Genomic DNA, 23,058 nt, shown 5'->3' on the forward strand with positions numbered 1-23,058 from the left:
CAAATATGGGACAGAAATGTCTTCAACAGAATGTAAGCTACAGGTGTTACTCAGTTCTTTATATGACAAGGATGTGCGGGTATAAAATGAAATTGCAAGACAGCAGATTTAAAATAAACAAAAGGAAATATTGTCCACACTACTTAGAATTAAATTGAGGAATGTATTGCCACAAGACATCATACAGACCAAAAGCATGAACAGGTTCAAAGCAGCTAGATCTATTCACAGAAGAGAAATACACCAAAGACCATTAAACACAACAGGCCAAATGAACTTTCTGACTAAATAAGCCTTGAGATTGTTGGAAACAGGAAAAGTTCCACAGTAGTATCTTAGAACTACCCTGCTTCTGGACACTGTCAGAGACAGAATATTTGGCTAAATGGATCTTTGATCTAATCCAGCATAGTTTATTCTTAAATCAATTATGACTTCTAAAAAACTGACATTTATTACTTTGACTTAGCAGTGCATAAGCGTGGAGTGATATTTTCCATACTGGAGAGGTCCATGTTTAAAGGTGCATAAATATATTTGGTTTTTTGCTTGATTTTTGGATGAAGTATCTCTTATGTAAAATATTCCTCAGAGAAAGCGATCTGTCATTTTCTGGTTTTGAATGAAGGGGAAGTAAGCTTTTTCACAGCTCTAAGAAAGATCATCCTCATTTTTATGTAACTAGAAAAGCTTCATATAACTTCGAAAGCAACAACTGAGAGATATGTAAAGTTAAAACAAAAAGAAAAAAGCTTCTGTTTTTTATATAATGCATGAATGATTAAACAAGGAAGTTTAATAATCATTAGATGGATTCTGAAATATAATCAAGGCCCGACTCAGTATTTAGGACCTGTGTGAACATATGGAACAGATAATGCATGACCGTTATGCCACAGCTGATGCAGAGTTATCCAGCAAATGCCTGAAGACTATAGAATTAATTACACTGATGTATGCACAATCAGAAAAACTCCCCCAGGTTCCCACAGTGTGATCAAGCATGTATTTCAGTGTGCCTAGTATGTTCCATGCATCTGATTTTTTAATTTCAACTATAAAATTAGTCACAAAAATCAGCAACATACTAGCTTCACAGTAAGACTACTAAAAAAGATTTCAGCAAATCAAAGTGATAATTCCTATAGCAACTATTAACATCTGTGAAGAACAAGAAGTAAGGTCCATTAACTCAGAGTTACAGAAGCAGAATCTGAGCTCTACGTTATTTTACAGCAGAATATTTGAGCTGATCTGCTCCTTACCCCAGATGGATTTCACATTCTTATGAAGTAGTTCCATCTCTAATCTCTTTCCTTTACCCACTCCCTTCTCATGTGAAGAAAGAATGGCTCCAAAATGCCTCTTACGTTATTATCCCACATCTGTACATCAATTAAGCATGGACTGTATGTGAGCCAGAAAAAACATTTTGAGACCTCTTTAGACTGAATAGAAAGTATTTTTAAATTGAGCTACAGCAAGTCTCAAAAATTCAAATCAAACAGCAATGATATTTTATTTTTGCAGCAGAACTCAAAGTGGACCTGAATGATGTAATAAAAGTCCACTTCAGATGATCATCTCAGCCCTAGATGTAATTGAAAACACTTACTCTGATTTTAAAAGTAAAGCAGGTAATTGACTAATAATGAAAATTATTTGTATAAAATCTATTTTATGATGGTCAACATTATTTTTTATTAGCAATAACACAGAGATAACAGATCAGCATAATTAACCACATTATTTCTGTTATAAGCATAGTCTCCAATCCTGCACTTTCGTACTTTGCTTTACATGTAAATAATTCCACTGTGCTATTCAAAGTACAGTTTAATTTATTATACCTGTATCTCAAAATGAAACAAAATGCTAAAAAAAATTGGTAACACTATTAATTGTGTATTACATAGACTTAAAATATTGAGGCCGAAACACTTCCAAACAATTAGCTGTAAGCATGCAAGTAAAGTTAAGCTTATATTTGAACATTTGTAAGACAGGTGCAAGTTGACATGCATTTTATCCCAGGTACAACTGCTTCAATCAGCAAGTATCCTGCAATTTTAACCTTTTTAGGTTTCAGTCAATTACATTTTCATCCTTACTAGTCTAATTATTATAAAAATTGCCTAAATTGTATATTTAAACTGACATAGATAATCTTCACTTTTAGTATCAAAAGAACAGTTCCGCTGAAATTAATTTGATCAGTGCTGTAGAGGGCAATTATTTGTCAAATACAAACATTTTTGTTTGTATTTATTTATGTAAGTAAAGTAATATCTTCATCATGTGTAAGTAAAGTAATATCTTCATCATGTGTAAATATAGTGCTTGATTTAAAAAAATAATCTTCTGGATAATGCAACTGTGTACTGTTGCTTAAATAATATACTACATAATATACCTTCATACTATCAACATCCTACATAACATTCCTCATACAACGTCAACATCTTTTACAGTCTATAAAGTAATGCAAATTATTCTTAGTACAGACAAGTTCCATTAAACAGACAAGAAAACCAGCTCAGCTGTAACACTGATGAAATACTTCAATGACCTGCTGAATTCAGTGCTCATTTGGGTTAAGAAACAAAAAGTAACTGGACTAGTGCATCCCTCCCTGAGGAACACAATAGGCCCATGGCATTGTAAGCAATGCTTTCAACGGTGTTTTTCATTACATATTTAATGTTAAGGGTGAACTTTGTTTTGCGAGAAATTCTCGGAGTTGATAGGAGTCTACTTGTGCAAAAAGCTCTCAGCATCAAACTATATGTTATCTCTAAGCTGCTTTGAATTTACATCTATTTAATCAGCTGAAAATATTAAAGTCTACCAGCAAACCAGTAACTCAGTGCTTAAGTAGTCAGACAGACAATTGCAATAATGATAATATCTGGATTTAAAAATCAAAAGATGCACTTTCCTTTTTAAAAGTTTTCATTTTCTTACTAAAATTGCTGGCAAAGAACATTTATTGCCAGTCAAGATCAATGAAGAAAAAGAATATTATGAGGAAAAAGATGAAGAGTTCATAGCAAGAAATAGTCTTACTGGAACAATAGAAAATAAAAAATTTTGCCAATACTCTTTACTAGGGTGCATCTTCTGTTTCAGTTTTTACATTGCACTTGTTATTCACTGCTAGAATAACAAAGGTCACTGGAACACAGAGAATAGATCCCATAATCTTCAACACTACTCTTTTTTTTTTTTTTTAAAAGGTTTTTTAATAGTATTTCTCCTTTCTATCATGAAGTGCATGCATAAAAAAATAAAAAATAATACATGTACAGTAGTTTAGGGTTTTTTACTTAAAAATTCATAGATACTAACAGGAGTATTGGTTACTCCTCTTCTATCACTATCAGCATTTTGGGATCTGTTTTTCATTTGTTGATTAGCCAGTAAAATCCTATTTCACTGAACTACTAATGATTATCACTAAATATTCTCAAATAAGGAATGCCAGTTAAAATATATTATATAAAACTCTCTCCTGGCTCCTAAGTTACTACAAATCAAATTCTCACAATAATTGTGAGAGTTTATCTGATTTTTACGTTTTAAAACCAAAAATACTTTGATGGTTGTAAACTAAAATCAATACTCACTCCTCCTTCAAGCTATTTGTGCCAAATTTTTTTCCTAAGCTTATTTTATATCTGTACAATCCTTGCATTTTCCCCAAAATCTTTCTTCTTAAAAAAAGATGTCAGGTATAAGTGGAAAAATACATCTGTATGCTTAAGAGTTAACATTCTAAAGAGTTAAATACAGACAAAGAAAGTGGATAAGATGAAGTTGAGGGATGGCAGTCATTTAACTTGAAGAAAACAAATTCATGGATTTAAGCAACACCTCAGATTTAACAGACTATTGAGAAGAATGGAAGTTTATTCTTGAAGTTAACAAGTATGAGATGATATTCAAAGAGGGAGTTTGTTGTTGCTTTTTTTTTTATAAAAAGAAAAACTTAAAACATATGTGCAGACGGCCCCAGTTAGGAGGCTGCAAAAGGAGAGCAGGGGATTCAGCACATATTTTATTAACTCAATTTTCTTTTCAGCTTTGCAGTTCACCTTTAAAATAAAAGCTTAGATTCTGCTGAAAACAGCAAAATTTGTGGAAAATCCATAGGGAGGCTCCAAATCCTTGGGATTTGTGGATTTTCTGTTTGAACAGATTTTTATTGTTCCTGTTGATTGCCCTAACACTCACTTTCAGGCACCAGGCAGCTTGAGTTATGTTATCTGTGGGCATTTAAACAGTACCAGCAGGTAGCTTAACTTTCCAAACCCATTTTTCCTAGAAGGTAGAAAGCCAAATAACTGTTTGGAGAGACATGAAAATGTAAAACGAATGATCTTATCAGTTTTGTTAATTTAACTTGGTTTAATAATTGCCACTGACTTGTTAGATATATTAAATTATAAAAATATTTTTATATGGACTGACATCTCTATTTTCATTCTTTTTGTTATTGCCTGGTCACATACTATAGGAAAAATGGCTCTGTCTGGGCTAAATGCCCAGAACATTTGAAGCATCTCACACTGAAACAATAGTGGTCTTTGTTGGACACCATCTGCTAGCAAAATTTTTTTTTTTTTTTTTTTGTTAAAATAATTGTGTGTCTGCTAATACAGATGCATTGCACTTCCACAAACTGAATTACATTTATGCTCAGACTAAATACCATTCATGTAAAAAGTGTTTCATTTCACATTGTGACTGAGATGGAGTTATACTGATGCAACACACATGAGATAAGCTTGTTCCATGTGGCCAGATTACTTCAGAAATACTTGATTTGCTCTTCTGGTTTTTACACAGTCCACCATGCTTTTAGTACCACAAATCTTACTTTTCAGTGATCATCTGTGTTTTGAATTTTTTGGTATTGCTCATCACCCTGTGTTTCTTCACTATTAGAGATGGGTGAACTGTCTTAGCTAAATTATGAATCAGACTGTAAACAGCACATTAATAAAATCTGCAGACACTAAATAATTGTTATCTCCAGTAAGAAAACAGAAATGCATTAACAGACACATAAAAAATAAAATATGGGCAGAAATGAACTCTGTCTTGAAATGTGTAAGAAAAAACATCTGGGAAAAATAGTTAAAAGTACAGATAGTCAATGGTAAGAACTAAGTAGTAACATGAAACTCACAGACATGCAAACAAAGCTAATTAAAGCCAGTGCATGGCTATATTCACAGTTTCCTTTAAAAAATTTTGTGGAATTAATATCCTGGTCATAACAGTCCTGGCTGAAATTTCACTGTGAAGAATGACATGACAAATGTTTAACTGATTTTTGCACCAACTAAAAAGGGATACTTCAAAATTTGTAGCAAACGATTTTTAAAACTGGAGGAAGAAAATGCAACTAGGTTACTTAGTTTATCTTTTCTACAGGACAGATAGCAATTTTTTGAACTCTTAGTTTAAACATCTGAAACAATAATTTCGTTATGCTTCTTAATTTGGGAAATATTGCTGATATCCAGTTGAAATGTTCTGATTCCCCCTTCCTTTCAGCATCCTCAATCATTTCTGTTGTTCTTTTAAAACTTCTGTAAGTAACATGCTATTTTACACTCCCAGAGCTGAGTAGATACCAAAGCTTTAGAAGTGACCTTGTGCCCACTGACCAGTTATAACCGTATATACATGCAGGCAATCACAAATACAAAATAAAGCATATTAGCTTAAATTAAAATGTCAACTACAGCTACTCAATGTAATTAATCTTGCAGTTGCACCCTATCAGTTAAATTCTTAACATACAGTGCATATTCAATTGTATTTCTAAACTGAATGGAATGCAAGAGATACCAGAAGATGCACAGATACTTTCCAAACAGATTTTTAGACAGATTAGTACTCAAAATGCATTAAAAAGTTCAAATGGATAACTGGCTCTTTTTGAGGTCTATCCCTTAGTAGGGGTTCTAAGTTCTTCAAAGAAGAAAAAATAAATAAACAATGCAGTTTGTAAAGAAAAGCTAGAAAATAAAAGCTAGACAGCTATTTTCATGAGGTTATAAAGCAATTAATATTTCTAGAGAATAAAAAGAGAATTCTCAAGTTCTACCATTTTGGGAGGTTACAGCCATTGGAAGACAAAACCAGGAACAAAACAGTACTACTTATCTATAAGTCTACTACTCTGCAAGTACCCAATTAATGTTCTATATAAATGCCTTCCAAAACATGCCCTAAATGAGTTTACTACTTGCACCATCACATCCTTAGAATGCTGATTTCCAAGACAAGGCCAGTGTTCATATTTCATATAATTTAGGTGAAGAAAACAGTGTTCACGGTATTATGAAGTAATGTATTAATAAACAGACTACAGGCCTGTAATGGTTTCACCAGTAAAATATTATACATATTTTTAAGTGCCCTGTATAAAAGCATAATCTCACTTGCATATCTCTTCTCAGAAACGACTAAACAATCATGAATCATAGCACATTTTGATTAAAATCAGTCTGAGAAGAACAAAAAGTAGAAATACAAATAATGATTTATATTATTGACATTTATATTGCAGGAAATTTCACAATTAGTAAAACCAAACTCTGTTAAACAGAATTTTAATAACAAAGAAAGCAATACATGCAGAAAGTTTCTTGTAACTCATTACTTCCCAAAGAATTTCCCTGCTTCAGGATTTGCCCTCAACAGGGATTTGCCTAACAGCCAATGCTGTTTCCAAGTGATATAGCAAAGTGATTACTATAATAGAAAGCATTAATAGGAAATCTCCAAGTTAAAACCTGGTAAGCTTTTTTTTTTTTTTTAACTGTGTATAATACAAGCCCTTAAAAATCAATAATGGTTTACTGGGTTTTGGTATGCATAACATGATCAAAGTATTCACAAAACCGTAAAACCATGGAACTACTAATTGCATGTTCAAAGCATTTTTGAAGTACACTCCATGTAAAAAATGTATATAGCAATTAAAGAAAAAAAATGAACTGCGCACTTACATGGAAGCTGCTGTGCTGATGTGTTTATGTCCCACAGCTGGGTAAATACATCTTTTATGTAGGTTGCCTCCACCTGCTTTTTGTTTGGTTTTTTTTTTGTTGTTTTTGTTTTTAAAGTTTGTTCGCAAGTTATTTTGCAGGCTTTCTTTCCTCAAAAATGTATTTTTTTCCTGATAATGAACCCCGTACTAGGCTGGCTGCTAGCCAGCTACTTTCATGCACTCTTTCTGTAGGTACTTAACATCAGCTTTGTGTAGCTTGGTTACAGAAAAAGAACTATCCTGTTTTCCTCACAGGAGTAACATCGATCATCTTGTCTTTAACAGTCTGTCTTCTGCATCAGTGCAACTGCAAGAATCTGCCCAATTCTTCTGTCTCACTGTGTTACTAGATAAGAAAAACATCAACCAGACCATTTTTGACATAAATATTTAAGAGCCTAAAAAAACATCAAAAAATTAAATATCGAGTCAATCTAGTTCTTGTGTTCATTTTAGGTACAAAAGTGCTTGATATTCACTTGCTTATTCATCACGGTCAAGCATTAATGTGTCTGACACCAGTTTTGGCTTGCAGCTCATTAGTTTTCCAGTAGTTACTCTTGCAACAGTTTTTCCTGCCTTTCTATCAGTTATTTTTTTTCATACTGTTCTACTATCTACATTTTCTTTTTAACAACTCACCCTTACGCAAACTATTGCCAAATACTGTCTTCTGTATCTTTACCTTATCTTTCTTGCAAGAAGATTAAGCACGTATTACCAAGAATGGTGCAATCTTAAATTTACAAATTATTGCATAACTTGTGGTGTGGTATAAAATACAAGAAAAAAAATAGAATGCATTCATTTAACATTCATGATTGGTATATGAGATACTGAGGAGTCATACTGCTTATACTTTTATCAATGCCTTTACTAAGACTCATTTAAGGATTACAACAAGGGTTAATTCATTAAGAACATTTTTTTTTTTTTTTGACAACTAGTTTAAGGTGTGCAGAAGACTGAAAACAGCAGGATCAGTAGTGAGTCCTATTGAAGTTTAGCCATGCCTTTTCTCTTGCCAGGCTTCACATCTGCCCTTCCTACCCACCTCCGACACTAAGCAGATATACCAGAACCCTATGACAAATGAAAGTAATTTCTTTAACAACCTGGAGAAAGCAGTAAAACTGTTTAAGAAGCTAAGGCAAAATTAATAAATACTTTTTATACAAGGATATTTAAATATAATTTCTTAGCTTCATTTTAGAAAGAACAGAATCAGAAAAAGAAGCAGTCTTCTGATTACTTCTGCATTTTCCTACAGTTTATGACATTCAGCATTTTCTAGATAAAGTATTTGACACTAACAGAGAAAAATTCCCCAAAAAATTCAGGTGGCAAGATTCTCTAGCAAGCATAGGAAGGTAGTGAGGGCTAAACCAGGAACAGATGTCATATAAATCCCACTAAAATAAAGTATCAGATCTATCAAAAAACCAAACAGGCTTGAGAATGAATGCATTTAGAAAGAAACATAAGTATTAACTGCATCTCACACTTCTGATAGTATATGGTAAAGTGCTACTTTCAGGTTCAGTAGACTATTTATAATCTGCTGCAGAAATAGGGCCTAGGTAAATAGCTCTCCAGAACCACATATTAGAGCATTTAGGAAAGCAAAACTGAGTGGGTATATTAAAATCGGAATATATTTTTTTTACAACCCAAGTTTCAGAGATGCCTCCCTAAAACAGAAAATTGATTACAATTATATTTTTTAACTAATGGAATTTACTGCTTCTGGAGAGGACTGATGCCTTGAAGTTACAGTAAAAGAACTGCAAAATGAAGTTTACGCTAAGTGATGATTAAAATCTTGTCTTCCTTTGCGTTAAAAAGCACAACATACGAAATGAGAAAATAGTGTCAGTTGTTACTGTTTTTCTTCCCAAGGAAGTGCTAACTGGTATTACAGAAACATGCCTTGGGTATAGGTAATACAAACTACTAGCTCAAAATGCTGCCCTGGCAGTTTTTCAGTACTCATAAATTGAATATGGCAACAGCACATGTTCACTGTTGATTACATTTGTACAACCAGAGATCAATCCTACACAACTGCTGTCGTTTTGACTCCAATCAGACTATATGAGTGCCAGGAATATGAAAATTTGGGTTTACTATACACAAGTAAAAAAGACTTCGGGCAACTGCCTTCCATGTATTTACTATCGTATAAAATGATACAGTTAACCCCTTTCTCACAGGGTTCCCATAATAGCTGTATCTAGCTCTGTACATACTTGTCAGCTCCTCCCCTAAAGATTATTTTAGTTTCTCTTTTACTGCCTCTTTTGTCTGGGTTGAAATTCCATGATAAAATCCAGACAGAGACTAAAACTTCTTCCTCAAAAGCCTCCTGTGTTACTCATCCTCTGTCGACATATCCACAAAACGCCGACTGATACCACCAGTAAACAGATGTCAGTCTATAGGCCCCTTCTGTCCTCTTTACTTTTCCCCACTGCCTTTCTGTACTCCTGCTTATCAAAACAGTAAACAAGAAGAGAGGAACTACATTACTTGCTAAAGATAATCTAGTGATTTGGTGCTTGGTGTTCATATGTTGTAGATATACCCTCTAATCCCCACTTTTCTGCTTGCCCATAGCTTAGAAGTACACTAGCAAAGATTGTGTCCTTTCCATGCTAACACAGAATCCAGTCTGAAATTACCTAAATCTAGTTACATATGGTGGCATTAATACCTTCACGGTCAATAATCATCAGGACTATCAAAAGTAATGGAAAATAAACTTATTTTTGTTTTTAAACAGCAACTTTGTTGATCACTTCAAGATCAGCGGAAATATTGAAATATTATTTTAAAAATCATTATCGTGAGGCCATCTTCCAAATGGGAAACACCACCCAGTAGCAATAAACAAAGAATAGCAATTTGCAGTTTTATTGTTAAAAATAAGCATGATCTACTACCAGATTGGATTTTTATCTGTAAATATACACATAAATAAAGTAACTTTTTTCCTCTCCAGTATTTGATTGCCAAACGCCTTCATATATGAATAGAAATAAAAAGACTTATTTCTACAGAGTGGACTATGTAAATGGAAAAAAACCCTGTAGTTCAAATACACATCACAGAGGTAAGAATATTACAGGGACCAAATTCAGTGCATTGTCAGGCACATACTTAACAAACCTTTATGCTGGAACATTAACTTAATAGAGCTCATGGTGTTCACCTGCATGAAACTACTTCTGGGATAACTGGCAATCTTGCTTTCCATGCCAGAGCAAACCAAACTGGTTTATGCAGGCAAGGAATGGTTTCATGAGTCCTATAAAATTATTCTAGTTGAGGGGGAAAAAAAAAGTAATTTTGAAAAAAACTGCATAGCGGATGATTATACTGATTATTTTTAAGAATAAAGCCATTGCATTTTAGAGAGCAGTAATTACATACAGAATGTCTAAGTCACAGTACGCAGGGCTTCTTAAGCCCTTGAACCTTCTTCACTTGAACCACAAGAATCAGGTTTCAGCCATGGCAATTTTGGCATGCAATCAGAACCAGTACTTAAATAGCAAAACCTGTAAACACTAATTATTAGTTTGAAACTGTGAATGCTATCGTATATATAATCTCAATTTTTATGTCTTCCCTCTCCCTCTAATCTTCTGACTCTTTTTCCAACCTTGGTGAGCTACATCTCCAATCCATCCAACCCATGTGCATCTTGCTTTGCCTAAATCCCAGGCAAACCAAATTGCTGGTACTCTTTCTTTAGTTATTCCCTCCTATTCTGCTGTATACACACCCTGATCTGATTAGAGCTATGACACTGCCTGGAGCAGGGGAAACATTCTCCAAGTGCAGTAAGGGTGGAGATGGTGCACTGTACAACTGCAGTGTCCTTGCTAAAAAATATGCTCCCTTTAACCTTAAAATTCTTAATGATTTCCTTTAGAATATTATTCTGAGCCCCTAAGAGAGTTAGGGGTGGAGAAACACTTGCTATGTTGAGAAATTCAGTAATAATATTTTTTGCGAAACGATCATTTGCAAGGGTGGTTAGTTAACAGCTCGACATCCAGTCAGACAGGCTAGTAGCCAGAAGAACAGGAGGAGATGGTATATATGCTCTCTCATACATATTTAACACTTGCAAATATTTATGTTTGCATAGGGAAATTAAGGACAAAAGGTAGTAATTAATTAAACAGTACTTCTTTACTGAATATTCTGAGTTTTATATATGCATGGAGAACAGATTCCATAAAATATTTTGAGAATATTGCTACACATGCATTTTGACTCATGTTTTAGGGCTTTGTTTGGATGGGGTTTTTTTTGGTTTGGTGGGGGTCTTTTTTAGGTTTTTTTTTTTTTGTTTTTTGTTTTTTTTTTTTAATTAGGTAGCAGTATTACTACATGTCACATATTTTTTCATGAATAATTCACAATCCATAATACCACTTGCAGGCAATTTTTACTGCTTGGTGTCTTCTCTGTTCCTGAACTCAGAAACTAAAAGTTAAACTGAATTAAACTGCTAATACCTATTTAATATTTTTATGTACAGAAACAACAAAACATTTGCTGTTCACTACATTGTAAAGGCCCAAAAAGAGACATTAGGAACATATAAAAAAATGGTTCGTTGTGAGCTGTGAAGATGCACCACTGTTGTACAGATCAGTAGTGTGTGAAGTGCTGGGATCAAAGGAAGAGTCATCTGCTGAATGTAAAGGTGATTCTTTTCATCCCCACTCAAAAAAAAAATTAAAAAATCAAATCTCAAACTCAGAAGTATCGCTGGTATCACACTGAAATGGAAATTAGTGCTCCTCTGATATGTTTAACATTGCATGAATGGTCTAGGTATGTTAAATCATTTAGGACTGAACAATCTGATTTTACGGCCTGAAAAATAATGACATAACTTAAAAGTACTTTGACATGAAAATAAAATTCGGTGTTGTTCTAGGTCAGGTGGTTAGGGCTTAATACGAATGATCTCAATACGACTTCTGAGTCTTAGGATAGAGCGTTTTGCAGGCAGTTTGTTTTTTTTGTATTTTTACCTGCTTCATGCATGAATTAATATAATTTTTAAATATCTGGAAAGAAAAATCAGAAAAAAGAACTTTGTCAAATGCTTATCCCCTGCTCTATACCCAAAAATACAGAATTTCCTGACAGCTACCATTTTTCTTAAGAAGGAAGAATGACAAATAAAAGGCTGATCTCGGTGACTTTTTAATGTACTATTTGACAATTCTTTTATTCTCCCATAGAATATAATCTTGTACCATTTAAATAGTTTGAACTAATGACAAAAAAGTTTATTATCTTTGTACCCCTGTATATTTTGTGCAGTTTTTTTCTTCCTATAACATGAATAGGCTAATGAGAACATTGCAATTTAGCCAGCTAAACTTAATGCAAGTACTTTAAGACTCCTTATATAGAAGACATGCCTGTCCTTGTATTTGATAAAAAAGTAGCTTACCCTTTGTATGTTAAATACTTATGCTAATTTAAAAAAATAGGTAATAAATATTGTATGACCACAGAATTAAAGACATGGCATTCAACTGCCATTGTACTGTCCCACAGAATAATATATGTAAACCACTATTACATTAGAGACATATACCTCACTGTGCTCAACAAACCATCTGCAAATCTGAAATACTTATTTTCTTGGTCATAGAGTAAATATGCCTTTGCCTCTCTTAGTGATGAAACTACTTGTAATTGGTAACTTCAGGGTTGTCCATGTTCCTTTTCATGCCAGTGTTAGATTAACTCAATAACAGATACTTTTTTCATGCTATCTTTCAATACAGATAGACAAGAATAATAGACAAAGAACTTCAAGTCAATAATGTAAAACATAGCAAACCTAAAATTCTGGCTTTTTTTTTTTTTTTTTAATAAAAAGGGGAAATACCAAAAACATTATGTTCACTGCTTAAGTAAGCTTTCAAAAAATGGTCTGGAAACATGTGCAAAAACTTGTTACAGAACAGTGAACGTTAACTTTCTCAAAGCATTGCTCACTCAGACTCCCTCCCTTCAGACAGCATTAGCAGTCTTTTTCTGACCACACCTGTCCCACAGGAGTCTCCAGTGGAGTACTTGATGTTATGTTTTGGTCTCAATTCATGAAAAGAAAAAAGCACCCTTTCATCTGCTTGGGGGGGTATATAAAAGACATTTCCAGCACACATAGTGAGTTTTCATTAAAATGCATCCTTTCCCTATAAGTTCATTTCCTTGAGATACCTCCAAACTCCTTCTCCTATCTCTATTCTGTGCTACATGTTTATGTATTTCATAAGAGGTTCTAAGACTTGGACACTGTTTTGTCTGTCTCCTGTTTCACAGTCTTAACAACCCTCTCCTCTTACCCCATAACCCAGAGCCTAGCCTCTTGAATTCAATGAGTCAGCAACTTTTACATTCCACCAGAAGTTTTGCAGTGCATTCTAGGTCTCCACCAAAAGGCAAACTGTATACACTACATGCAGAAAAAACTACTAAATTAAAAAAAAAAAAAAAAAGCAAATAGAGTTATTATCTACTTCCATTTAAGCTTACTGAATATTTAAATCCATTTTGTGAACCTTCTCCTGACTTTTAAAACTCAGACTACTACAGCTGAGCTGTTGCACATTTTATCTGCTGCCAGGGTATAAATTAGTGATAAACCATGCACAGAAACTGCCAACTTTAAGCAAAATTGATGCCTAGCACCAAAGGACAGAAACAGATAATGACCAGCTATGTAACTTCTCATTACAAGATGCCAAGGATTTGCACTGAACAATCCATGATTAACCCATAATTTTTAACAAACCCCTAACTTTTCAATGAAACAGTATTTCTAATAGGTACATGACCTTCTTCTTCCTCTTCAGGAGTATGATTACTTATTGATGTAAAAATACACTAAGAAAAATTAAGGATCAACAGTGAGAGACGCAATGAAATTAGTACAGTTTGACATTCTAGTGGAAAAGATAGTGGCTAAGACCTCACTTATGGAAGTGCTCTTCATAAACCTTGAAAAAGCTATCAGAATCGGACAAAAGATTCCTGTTTGGAAGAATCCATATAAACTGGGTTTTAGGAAAGGGCACACCAATCTAAAAGAAGTATCGGACACAAAAATAACAAATACTCGACTGTACTGCTGAAACACCTGTGATTGACCAAGCAAAACAGAACCAAAACCCAAACAAAAAGCACACAATACTTTGAAATTACCTGTTAATAAGACACTGAGAGAAAAACCAGAAATTGTATTGGTAGTTCCAGTGCAAGCAAAGTTTAAGGAGTACCAAATAACCTTTTAAAATTGCTGATATTGCATCCAACAGAAAGTAAGTATTTTGGACTTCACTACGAGAGATGAAGGTTAGTCAGTTACTGAATTGTGAGCAACTGCTTAGAGATCACTGATTACAAAATGAAAGAGAAAATAAGAGCAAACTGGCTCACCACCATATGAAAACAGTGTGACATTTGAGCTAGTTTTCCAATACTGATAAAAATTATAGAAGGATTGTAGAATTATTACGAAACTGAGAGTATTAAAATGCAAAGAAATCATGATTGCAGTTGAAAGTCCTTAAAGACAGCAATTTAGTTGGCCCAAAATTGCAATTCTGCAACACAGAAGAAGGACAATGCTGACAGAAAACCCAGCCAGGTTTACTGTCAAAAAGGCTTAGTTGAGAGATTCTCTCTCTCTTCATCTTTCAATTTATCAGATGAATATTAAAAGACTGAGAATATCATGTCAATCTTTGCAAAGTGAATTTAGGATTATCCAGGGGTTTTATTGGCCAATTTGCTTGGTATCAACAAACTATTAAATACAAGAAAAATTAGAGGGAAAAAGAAAACGTATTTTGTAAATAGTAAGTGGTAAAGTTTCTATTACTAAAGAAGTTTACGGAAAAAAAGGTCTTCTAAAACAAGTGCAATTTCATAGGTAGCCAAAAACTTGCTCAGCTACTGGAGAAAATACCTCACATAAAGAGTGCAAGACTGCCTATGTGTCTTTCCACAGAAAAAATCATTGATAAGATAGACAGTATAAGTCTACACATGAAATCAGAGGAAATAATACTGAGAATTGAAAAGGACCTAACTGTAGCAGACAAATGCAAAGAAAGACGACATATTTGCTAGTACTGAATTGGGCACAAATATTTCACAGGAGGTATACCGAAACACTAGAAGAAACCACCAAAAGAAGCAGTAGATCCTCCACATTTTTTGGTCTTCACATCAAGATAGCCACTTCTCCAAAATATATTCTGCAACTGAACACAAACTGTCTTCAAAAAACACAGATTACTGAGCTTACAATGAGGCTAAGTGGGACAAACCATGGTACACAGAAGGTCAGACTAGATGATTTAATAGCTCCAAAAATCCATGCTACTTTTTTCTATTTCTGGTTTACATGATGGGAAAAAGGAAAGTTTCACATGTTTCCACACTCTTAGCCAAAATAAACATACTTCCTTGCCAAGCATTAAAAAATCTATAGTGCCCAAAGTTAATTAAGATTCATAGACCAGAATGCAGACCCTTGTAGAAAAATGAAATGTGCAAATCGTAGATTTCTGACCAAAGTCTCCATCATGTACTACTCTCTTTGAACAATCATTAATACGAAGGTGACAGAGTCAGGCATCATTTACTCACTCACACACAGGGACAGCATGGTCTATTCTAGCATTGTAAGTTTGGATAGTTACCTACAAAAAAATGGAAAGAAAATATGATGAAAATCCTTGAGATCTGCTGTATTTTCCAAAGTTGTTTTAGAACTTTTGAGTTCAAGTATTTGGGCAAATGAGTTGGCTGGCTACTTGAGTTACTGCCAGAATCATGCAGACCAACAAGGAAATATTCTCTTCCCAGTCTCTTCCAGGCTCTGCGCAAGGACATGTGAAAAATATTTGGCTTTATAATGATGACTGCAAGTAAATTTCACTTTCTTAAATTAAATGGTTAGATCTCAATCCTGATCTACACGTTTTATGAACACATGGTAGACTTTTTAAAAGACAGATACAATCTTTTTAATAAACAGATAAAACTCCTTCCACCCTCTTCTACACAAATCTGATGCATTTGATGGCAGAAATATTCCTGTGTCTAATCATAACTCTGAGTCCAAGAGGACTGCTGGACTTTATGAAAGCAAAACAGTGATTGTATTTGTAAAACAAAAGAATGAAGATTATCTCCAACATCTAAGCAGCAAATTAAGAAGAAAATATGTCTGCTTCTATTTTTCTTCTTTGTTCTTACGATGTCTCTAGTCCAGTTCACATATGTCAGTCATATAAATGAAGGATATAATGACAAGGATAGAATAAAACCCTAGTCTGTTTTTTCAGATATTCTGAAGAAAACTGTGGAATTCTAGGCAGCATGGTAGTAAAGAATGTATTTAGAAAAGCATGTCTAGTAAAGAAGTGAAGAGAGAAACAGCAGAATAAAAGATAGTTTTGTAAGAACATTAGAGAAAGGCAATGTAGCAAAGTGCTGCGTTTCTAGAAGAAAAACTCTCAAAAAGCCTAATTATATATAAATAACTAGGTTCTGAGAGTAGTCTAACATTTTTCCAGAAAATCATGTCCAGGTAAAACTCCAACATGACAAAAAGAAAAATATCCAGCTATAACAATGAAAATATATGTATGTGGTAGTACCTATCTAAATTAAGGAAAAAACCATCACACTCTATATTAAAATAAATCTTGATAAATTCATGGAGGGATTGTATAATTTGGTACCTGAGATAGCAGGGACCTGTTCTGAGTGCCCTCAAAGGTCCCTTTTATACCTCTCTTCCTAGATTCCTAAGTGCTCGTCTGCAAGTAGAATAGAATAGGCTTTTGTTTACCCAAGAATTTCCTGACAGTAAGCACATGTTTATTAAAATCACTTCCCACGTGACAAATTAATAAGCACAAATTTTGCCATCTTAAGAATATAACTTTTTATTACTCAGTAACAAATGGCCCCGCTTTCCCTGCACATACTTTACAGTCTACAGTGAAAACCATAAGGTTGGCAGTTCTTCTAACCTGGTCATGACATTATCAATTCTGAATTAAAACAGTAATGATAACCTACTACACAAACAAGGACAAGAAAGATTTTTATCCTACTTTAATACAATTTGTTGCAGATCTTTTCTTCCCTTTATAGAATCAGTGATTGAAAAAGAATGGGGATTAAAAGTATGAGAGGGGCTACGTCACTCTTCTCAGGTAGTTTAAAAATAATCCTGTAAAATCTTGAGATAAATACTCAAAGTAGCTAACTGGGTATCACAAGGGACTTTCTCTACAGGTCCAGCTGACATTAAATTTTGGGAGTTCACCCTGCTACAGATTGCCCACTAATATGGCCAAATCTTAATACTTTCTCTAGTATACTATGTGTTTGAGTAGCGGTAATATATCTTTCACTAGAACCTTCTGGCTGTGGCATGTAACAATTTAGGCATATAACAATTTACTAACAATAACTGTTTAATGACTAAAACATGAAATAATTAGTTTCAGTATCGGGTAACTGTGAAAGTGAGTAAGTGCTATGAAAGAAGTCAGATTACATAATCTAATAATACTTTCTAACCTTCAAAAACTCAGAACAAAAACATTAATTCATGTTCCTTTATAAGAAGTCACTAGTATCTGAAGATCCCACATTTTTCTGACACTAAGACAATACAGTCCCATATGATAACCATATATGCTGTATGATAGAAAATCAAAAAAAATCCCATTGAACAGAAAAAGATGCACTTCCAAAATTAAAATTTGAAAACAGTAGTCTTCTCTGAATGGACATGATGCCTCAGTGATACTGCGCCCATTCATCAAGTAGAAGGTTGGCTGGCCATGCTCCCTGTACTCTTGCCGTGCAACACAGTTGCAAAACTCAGTTTACCTAGACAGACAAACAACCAAAACGGACCCCTTCATTAAAAGAAAGCATACATGGATTAAAATACTTCCTGATTAAGCATAATTTGGTTTTGCACCTCTTTTCAATCATAAGGTTAGATCATTTGAGACAGATTACGAAGTGCCACAGGTTATCAAGAGCAAACAGCATTCAACATAAGCATTTCATACATGAATGTAAATATCTCTTCAAGACCGATCTTAGTTGCATATTATTTTTGTGTGCTTTTGAAAGCCAATCTGTCATACAAAAATCTGTTAGGTATCAAATTACAAGGCACTGGCACATGTATATAGACAAGTGGGAAAGACAGAGACATTTAAGGTAAAAACAGATTAAATTTCTAAACCATTATTTAATCCAATGCAGTTTTAATTTATGTCCCTGAAGTTATTTGCAAACCTTAGTCCCAGCCAAATTCAGTAACCACAAAACCCACAAACTGTTTTTGCTATTTTAATTTATCATATTTTCAAAGCAAAACAGAAAACAGCATTTATTGAAATTGATTTAAGTGTTTATAATCAACAGACATGTCTAAGAGCTTTTCCTTAGGTATCTTCTAAAAGCTAAGAGCATGAACTGAACTAAATACTTAAAGATTATAGAAATGCAGTGCAAAGTATTATAAACCATGGTTTCTTATACCAAGAAGTTAAAGTACTTGACTCCACCAAAAAAGGCAAAGATCCTTCGAAAAACAAGAGTGGAGTTTGTTCTGAGAACCACAGCACACTCTCAAACAGGAATCGCTATACAGTTATTGACCTTTCTAAGTAACAGTATGAAAAACCCCCCACCCTTCTGAGGAAGTGGAAGCATAACTACCTCTGGAAGAATTAGAAATTCTCACTGAGAGTTCACATGCCTAATCCCGTGTGTCACTGCAGAACTGCTGCTGAGCTCCTGTTCTCCACTTGCTTCCCATGGAGCTCAAAGCTTAACTTGGCAGCTCTGAAAGTTCTCACTGTAAATGGTTCAAACTGTTTACCATCACATCCTCCCACACACATGCAAAAACCCACAATGTCAAAAGTCATAGACATTTTTTAAAAAACATGAAAATCATGGAATCCGTAACTTTTATGACAGCCATGACAAAAATGCATTTTTTATTGATGGGTCGGCAAAAAGTTTATGTAACCCTAGACTCTTCTGTGGAGGGTGAGTTGGAGGGCATAATATGGTTGCATTATGGACATTTTTTCCTGTTTTATTAGTTAGAGGCACTCAAAGCCTGAAAGGAGCATTGGGTGCACATGAATTCCATTTTGGCATATTTTTCAAGATATCAGTATGAAATACATCAGGTTTTAAAATGCCCTGCTATAAAAAAATAAAGCTTTAAAATTAAAACAATGAAAACATTTAGAATTTGTAGTAGCATACATTTAAAATCTTTGAAATCAGTCTAGACCGTGGATAATACAGCTTATCACCAACTGGAGAGAAGCAGGAGAAAACAGAAGAAAGAAAGAAAGAAAAAAATCAATCTTATCAGTGACAATGCTCAACATGAGGTCAAGGTAAATCAGAAAGAAAAATAAATAGGAAAGAGAAAAAAACGGGAGAGAGAAATTAACTATGCAGATATGAAAAACAGGATAACAAGATCTCACAGTGGCAGATTGCTACAGCAGTAGGTATGCCACACAAAAGAAAATATAACTTCAAAGTAATCAGTAATTTCTCTAGCTTTGTGTTCAAAAACTTTCAGGAAGAGAGTAAAATCAACTTAAAAAAAATTCCTATTCTTCAATTCATTCTGAGTCAACCTGAACCCAATAAAGTGAGCAGAAACAATGCTATATAAGTCCTAGAAAGCATACTTGAAGGAGAGAAAGCATCTGATGATATACTTGAATTCAGCATGTTGGGTTCATCAAGTAAAATAAGTTCCCAAGGAAACAGTGGGAAGAAATTTGCTGTTCTGCATCAGGCTATCCTCCTCACTATTGGAAGAATGGTACTAATGGAAGAAGTGGCAAAACATTCACTGATGTACTCTTCATCCATATTGAAGTAGAAAACTTTGTTATTCCAACATGCTATGAGAGAATATAATGCCTTTCAGGTTCTTACAAGTATGTCCCTCAATTTCTAATGGCAATAAAATAGTTTTTAAATGAATTGAAAGATATTCACACACACTTTCCTTGTATTGGGAAACTGAGGTCTCCTGTCTTTCCCAGGACATACTATTACATCCTACTACTGCAGGACTGGCAGACAAAGTAGGGAGAGACAACTATATATCCCATCTTAAATTAGGGTTTTCTGTACAAAAATAACTTGTCTGGTATTCCTCCTCTTTTCCAGGGTGAGAGCTCCAATAGTGCCAATTCTACAGAAATCACATTATTTCATATTTTTTCAAACAATATTTTCTACCATAACATCACAACAGTTCACATTTGTCATTCACAGTTAACAACTCTACCTGTAACTATAACGGAGATTTAATGGAAAGGTAAAGTTCAGAAACTAGGAAAATACTGAATATGCTTTAGTAGAACTTGACAGCTGGAACTAACATCATGAAATACTACAGAAACTGATTGAGATTTACCAGTACACACAGATGAAGGTCTCATGCTGATTTAAGTCTGCTGACACTGAAAACAGAAGGTACTGCAATATTGTTCCCTCCTAATCTGCTCTTCTTTAGTTTAGGCAGCCTTACTCCCTCTCCAAAAGCATACTTTTTATGACTTTTTTTCTGTTATTTTTCTTCCAGGAAAGTGAAATAAGTAAGTGGGATTCTGATGAAGGCTGGAACAGGTGCACACAGTAAATGGTAAAAATGCGCAAGCACAAGCTGGGGGTATAGGGAAAAAACAGTCATTAAAAAGAGATAGGTAAATTGATTCTGTCTACAAAACTGCAGACCTGCTAATTATTATTTGGAATTCCCAAATAAATTTTAATTTTCACTAAGTAATCTGGTCACCCGTCTACCGTTTAGGTTTTTAGGCCATTCTTTAAACACTCATCATCAGTAACCTAGTTTATGGCATTTACCAAATTTGTGACCTGTTCTGTTTCTGTGTACCTACACTGAGGGAACATACTCTTTAGGATATAACCACAAGACTCAGAGATAAGAAATACATGTGATTAGTACTTAATATAATGAATTTATGCTATTAGGAAGTTCACTTAACTGCATGTATTTTACATCTTTATTTTAATGGTGAAAAATAAGTTTATTTAAAAAAAAATCCTCTCTTTTCAATAAATATAAATGACCTCTTGTGTCAATGGAAAATCTATCTCCTTTAATTTTAGATCCGTAAGATTGCAAGAATAAGAATTTTTTACTCTTTACATCAATGCTGGCACAAAATACACTTCTTGGCTGGTTTATGAGGAGAAAAAGGACAGATTGTAGGAAGAAACCTTGAGATATGAAATACATTGTTATACTGTGAAATATGAACCCCAGAAGCTAAAACTTTTACTTCTGTTGAGAGCTTCTTAACACACGCTCCAACAACAACAGTCCTCCATTTAAGTACCCATACAGTTTTTTTCTTTCTTTGGCAACTGTAAGGCTTCAAACAGTAAACTAATATAACCATGACTGAAATTAAGCATGAAAAGAAAGTAGAAGGGAGCATACTTACAAAAGGGAGAAAAGGGCTTAGAAATGGTAGTACCAAATCTCTTGCCTAGTATCAGAATGACTAATTAAAGATCCCACAATGGCTTTGTTGTGTATGGCAAGAATTTTGATTGGTGTGGACAGTATGTATCATTGAGCTTGCAAAGCTTAAGGCGATTGACCCTGCCTTTGCAGAGGATGCTTCACACAAAGAATCCCAGCTGGTATGCAAAGGTTTTCACAACTCTAAATCTTGTCCTCTGGCAATGCAAGAACCTACAAATTTGAGGAAAACAGGTCAAACTTCCCGTAACTGCAGTTTTTGAGAGATTCCCTTGGCAGATCATAGAAGCTGTTAGGTTGGAAATGACCCTTAAGATCATCAAGTCCAACTGTTAACCTAACACTACCAAGTCCACCAGCAAACCATGTCTCTAAGCACAACATCTACAGGTCTTTTAAATAACTCCAGGGATGGGGGCTCAACCACTTCCCTGGGTAACCTGTTCCAATGCTTGTCAACCCTGTCAGTGAAATTTTTCCTAATGTCCAAACTAAACCTTCCCTGGTGCAGCTTGAGGCCATTTCCTCTCATCTATTGCTTGTTACTTGGGAGAAGAGACCAACACCTACCTCTCTACACCCTCCTTTCTGGGACTTGTAGAGGGTGATAAGGTCTCCCCTCAGCCTCCTTTTCTCCAGGCTAAACAACCCCAGTTCCCTCAGCCACTCCTCATCAGCCTTGTGCTCTAGATCCTTCACCAGCAGATCCTGTGCACTCTCAGTAAGTTTGCAGATGACACCAAGTTTGGTGGTAGCGTTGATCTGCTTGAGGGTAGGAAGGCTCTACAGAGGGATCTGGACCGGCTGGATTGATGGGCCATGGTCAATTGTATGAGATTCAACAAGGCTGAGTGACGGACCCTGCACTTAGGTTACAATAACCCCATGCAATGCTACAAGCTTGGGGAGGAGAGGCTGGAAAGGTGCCTGGCAGAAAAGGATCTGGGAGTGTTGGTCAACAGCCGTCTGAATATGAGCCAGCAGTGTGCCCAGGTGGCCAAGAAGGCCAATGGCATCCTCGCTTGTCTCAGGAATAGTGTGGCCAGCAGGACTAGGGAAGTGATCCTGCCCCCGTACTTGGCACTGGTGAGGCCGCACCTCAAATACCGTGTTCAGTTTTGGGCCATGGAACAGACCTCCTCCACTCTGGGCAAAGACAGAATGGGTGATATCATTTTGGTCACATAAATGAGAGAATAGCAGAAAGTATTCTACTTAGTACTGCATTCAGATTAGTCTTAAAAGTAAAGTAAAGACTCTATTAGAGCTTCTTTCTGCACAGCTAGAAAAAGAGAATTAAAAGATTATGCACAGAACAGGGGCTTAGTCTACAGCTGACCACTAC

At 34.8% G+C, this 23,058-nt stretch overlaps 1 protein-coding gene across 1 annotated transcript in view; it reads right to left on the reverse strand.

The window, feature by feature from the left end:
- Positions 1-1,785: 1,785 nt before the first annotated feature.
- The window catches only part of CWC27 (CWC27 spliceosome associated cyclophilin), a 69,483-nt gene continuing 48,210 nt past the window's right edge, over positions 1,786-23,058 (reverse strand). Inside the window, exon 12 of the mRNA XM_035902268.1 lies at positions 1,786-7,412. Within this exon, the coding sequence (XP_035758161.1) occupies positions 7,334-7,412 (79 nt within the window). The 3' untranslated portion in view covers positions 1,786-7,333. The remainder of the gene's footprint in view (positions 7,413-23,058) is intronic.

Source organism: Egretta garzetta, unplaced genomic scaffold, assembly GCF_000687185.1.
Source record: "Egretta garzetta isolate BGI_Z169 unplaced genomic scaffold, ASM68718v1 scaffold439, whole genome shotgun sequence".
Taxonomy (NCBI): Eukaryota; Metazoa; Chordata; class Aves; order Pelecaniformes; family Ardeidae; genus Egretta; species Egretta garzetta.